Source organism: Penaeus japonicus, unplaced genomic scaffold (assembly GCF_977035675.1).
Source record: "Penaeus japonicus unplaced genomic scaffold, GWHDUDI00000001_assembly GWHDUDI00000041, whole genome shotgun sequence".
Lineage (NCBI taxonomy): Eukaryota > Metazoa > Arthropoda > Malacostraca > Decapoda > Penaeidae > Penaeus > Penaeus japonicus.
This window is the reverse complement of record NW_028234443.1, coordinates 5,533,546-5,538,545: the sequence shown is the minus strand read 5'-3', so window position 1 is coordinate 5,538,545 and position 5,000 is coordinate 5,533,546. Positions and strand designations below refer to the sequence as shown.

General features: G+C 34.5%; 1 protein-coding gene across 1 annotated transcript in view; it reads left to right on the top strand.

The window, feature by feature from the left end:
• Nucleotides 1-558: 558 nt before the first annotated feature.
• The window catches only part of LOC147466762 (uncharacterized), a 4,746-nt gene continuing 304 nt past the window's right edge, over nt 559-5,000 (top strand). The window contains 2 exon segments of the mRNA XM_086534328.1: nt 559-566; nt 3,996-5,000. The exon segment at nt 3,996-5,000 is cut by the window's right edge and continues 304 nt beyond it. Coding sequence (XP_086390454.1) covers nt 559-566; nt 3,996-5,000 — 1,013 coding nt within the window.

The following is a 5,000-nucleotide window of genomic DNA, read 5'->3' as shown; positions in this document are numbered from 1 at the left end:
CTCTCTCTCACTAACTATCTTGCCCACTCTATCCCTGTGAGTGTGTGTATTACTATGTGTATGTGTGTATGTGTACACCCACCAGCAGGGATGATCAACATTCTTCCCGGACTGCGAGCCTCGTCAACAACCCTCTTTGCGGCTGAAGACACAAGTCCATAAAATGCAGAGATAGGCAGCAGTGCTTGCCTGCTCAGCGAGTCACTAATAGGACTCTTATCCGATGTGCAACGGATGTGAAAACGGATCTCCGAGTTGGATTTCCTTTTCATTACTCAGGGTTTTCTTATTGTGATAATGCCTCGTGATAAACATGGATACACACACACATACACACACACACATAAACAAACAAATACACACACACATAAACAAACAAACAAACACACACACACATAAACACACACACACATACACACAAACACATACACACATAAACAAACACACACACACACACACACACAAACAAACACACACACACAAACAAACACACACACAAACAAACACACACACACACAAACAAACACACACACACACACACTCACTCATACAAGCTCAATGTCAGGGTCAGCGGATGTGCATTCATGTACACATCAACCCTTTCATAACCCGACATCTTAAGACCTCACAAAACCAACCCGACCAATACTGCAACAACAGACAGACACAATGCAAAAGGAACACCCTCCTGAAAACAAAAGAATAATAAGTCGTATTACCAAATCTCACAAAAGGGGTTTCTCTTTCATCTCTTTGTGTGAAAACCTGGTGTGTATCAGTAGCTGTGAATAGCCAGCTGCTTGCCTTAACCCACTCCCTCGCTCGCTTCTGCTTGCTTTCCTGCGTGCAAATTGCTTGTGTGAAACTGGTTTGGTGTGTCTTGCCCCGTGCACTTTTTTTTTTTTTTTTTTTTTTTTCTCACTGTTACCTTGACTGTTTCTTTGACTTTGACTTATATTCTGGGGAGTTGGGATTAGATGATATATTTGAGATTTATGTTGTTGATTTTATGTTGATTTATGTTTGAAATTTAGGTTGTGAGGATGGCTATTGAAATACGTTTATTGCTAGAAATAGAAAACAATAAAAAGATATCCAGATATATTCTAGGTCCAATCTAGGGGAGGACGTAAGCTATGTAGAACTGCACGATATTTTATGCCTCACAAATATGGCAGAATGTGTTATAATATGCAGTTTAATCATTTGTTATCAGAGCTGAAGAAAAACACCTCATGTATATGTTTGTATATTCTCGTCCTAAGCTTTTCTGTTTTCTTTTGTTTTATGAAATAGTTGGTTTTTATAGCCAGGGGCGTCTGAGGATAATAACTATTATTTTGAAAAGGATGATATGATAATAATAATCATATTGTTTTATAGTAATGACAATGATAATGATAATGACGATGATGATAGTAATAATGATAATGAAAATGACGAGGATGATAATAATAATGATAATGAGGATGATGATAATCATAATAATGATAATAATGATAATGATGATGATAATGATAATGATGATGATGATAATGATAATGATGATGATAATAATAATAATAATAATAATAATAATGATAATGATAATAATAATAATAATAATAATAATAATGATAATAATAATGATAATAATGATAATAATAATAATAATAATAATAATAATAATAATAATAGTAATATAAACAAAAACAACAGCAATCCTCATAATGCTAACAGACGGGATAACGATAATGAAAATAAAAATCACATATCATGGTAGAGTTAGACGCAATTCAACATTACACGAAGAAAGTTAAAAGCCACTTTACCTCGGGTTTCTTAATGGCAAAAGTAAAGCACTTTTCTTTCTTAAGAGCGAGATATCCTTAAGTCTATATTTATAAGCGTGAGGGCGAAGCTAACTACGTGGTCAGAACTTGGTAAACACTCAAAAGCTAAAAATAAACTAGCTGGTTTAGAATGAAAAGATAATCTCATCCCCCCCCCCCCCCTCCTGTAAGCGTGGCGATCTTAGTTTTATGAATGAAGTGCGTTCATTGATGCTATTACGTGAATGGGAAATATGTGTTGATTTTTGTAACATCAATGGAAGACTTTTTTTTTCTTTTTCTTTTTCTTTTTTGTTTTTGTTTTTGTTTTCTGGGTTAGGAATTTTGATATTTTCATGTTTTTTTTTTGTGTGTGTGTGTGATTCCTGAATAATGACTGTATTTTATTTCTGTGAATTAAGGGGCGTCATCGACTTTTGTGTTTTGAATTTAAAATGTTGGATAAAAGATGTATATATATTGATTCAAAATGCTTTGATTTATTTTGGGAATTGAGTATTTTTATCGACTTTATTGTTCAAGTTAGAAATATTTGTTGTTTTTTTTATTTTGTGAATGAAGCTATTTCATTGCTCTTATTACATATATATTACATACACACGCACACACACATACATACATACATACATACACACACACACACACACACGCACACATACACATATATATATATATATATATATATATATATATATATATAATATATATATATATATATATATATATATAATATATATATATATATATATATATATATATATATATATATATATATATATATATATATATATATATATATATATATATATATATATTTATATATATATATATTGTATATATATATAATATATATATATATATATATATATATATATATATATAATATATATTTCAATATATATAAATAATATATATAAATATAAAAAGATATATATTAAATTGATTATATATATAAATATATATATATATATATATATATATATATTTTTATATATATATATATATACATATATTCGTGAATACAAAAGGTACGCAGAATTTATATTATGATTTCAAAGAATACCTTTATATCATTATTTTGAGTAGATATGTTAAGTTTTTAAAGAAAAATATTCATATGAATATTTTATTCTTTTATAGATTAATATTCCACTGATTTCATTACATATACAAGACATCCATAATGATTCATTCTAAGAAGTTAAATTTGATTACCTATCTATTGGTATTATCTACAAGGTCATGTTAAAATGTTCCTTTGCTTACTTACGTTTAGCATTAATATTCAACGGATTCACACAAACAAACAAACAAACAAACAGGATATGAAGTAGTGATCATATCTCCCGTTTGGTTGCATGATATCGCTCAACCGTTTAATATAGTTTCCTGATTTAAATGGAAGGCCACGCGTATGATAAAGTTCATAATGTCCTTTTATGCGGAAAGATATATTATAATCATGGTTTTATCTTCATATTTTGTTAAAAGGCTTATCAGTGTTATATGTATTTCTATTCTGTTATATACATACTGTACGTATATGCACATATGCACATACTGTCTGTGTTTGTGTTTATATGTATGTGTGTGTGTGCGTGTGTGTGTAAAAATATATATGAATAAATTCCTGTTCATCGTTATCATTAGTTTTTATCATTATTATTATCCGTATCCTCATTATCGTCATTATTGTTGTTGCTATCATTATATCTTTCTTTTATGATTAGTATTATTTCTATCAATTTATCAAAATAATTATTCTTATTATTCACTTTTTCATGAAACCAATGTTTATATGATTTAAAAAAAAAAAAAATGTACACATACAAACTTTCTTTACATGACAGACCAAAACCGCTTGCATGCAGACAGTAATGGGAACACATATTGCAGCAAATATTCTCATGGAGTCTCGCTCTCTCTCTCTCTCTCTCTCTCTCTCTCTCTCTCTCTCTCTCTCTCTCTCTCTCTCTCTCTCTCTCTCTCTCTCTCTCTCTCTCTCTCTCTCCTTCTAGACCGGTTGGAGCCCCGCTTCACTCCTGTTAAGTGGCTTGCCACCAATGCCACAGGTGTTTCTATCTCAGTGCCGAGGACCCTTTATATTTTATTTCTTCGATCAGTTGTTGACTATTTATCCCCTGTCCTTTGTCAACTTCCCAGAAAGGCACAAAAGCCTCTTGAAAATCTCCAGAATAGAGCCATGAGATTCATCCTAGGGTGTCCTCCCTCCACTCGCGTAGTCAACGTGCAGTCTGAGCTCGACCTGCCCCCACTTGTAGAGAGAATTTATACCAATGTGACTTATCTTTCTATCAAGTGTCTTCATTCCCCAATTCTTGCTCCTCCCTTCTCTGCTCTTATCCGAACTTCACTCGACCCAGATGCACCCAGACTTCCACTTCGACCAGGTGGCCACAACCTCATCAATGAAGTATGCAACAAGCTTCGTGGCCTTGGTATCAACGTCCCTGAGGAGGCAGCTATCCCTGATTTACTACCGTGGCGAGTTCCCCTCCCTGATGTCACATCTACACCAACCTCCAAAGATGCCCTTCCCCTTTTACAGAAGCAATTGGCTCTAGAAACTATCACCAGAGTGTCTGTGTCTGTCCCCGCTGCACACCACATATATGTTGATGGTTGAGTGCAGGCAGACGGGAGTTCGGCGTGAGCCGTGTTTTCACCGACCATGGAGCCACCTGTGGATGGTGAATGGCGCGGCCGCAGGCTACCCAACTCATCGAGCTCTACTTTCTGCGAGCTTCATGGCATTCTAGATGCAGTAATGATCATTGTTCAGCAAAGAGTTAATGGGATAATTGTTTGTGACTCGCAGTCAGCTCTTCAAGCTCTTTCCTCTGCAAGACCGAGCTGTGGCCATGTTGTGCAAGAAATTCTGTGTCAACTCGCCACCGCCCATGACGCATCCCTTGTCATATCTTTCGTGTGGACGCCTTCTCACATCGGACTTATTGGTAATGACAAGGTGGATCGTCTTGCCAAGGAGGCCTGTGCACTGGGCCTAGATGATGCAACTGCCGTGCCATCCCTACGGTGCTTTAGAACCAGCATATACTCAGCTGCTCATGCCATAACAACACATCGAAGGAACGCAGAAAGGACCAACAGTGTTTCCATACAGCACCATGACCACTTTCTTCAGAG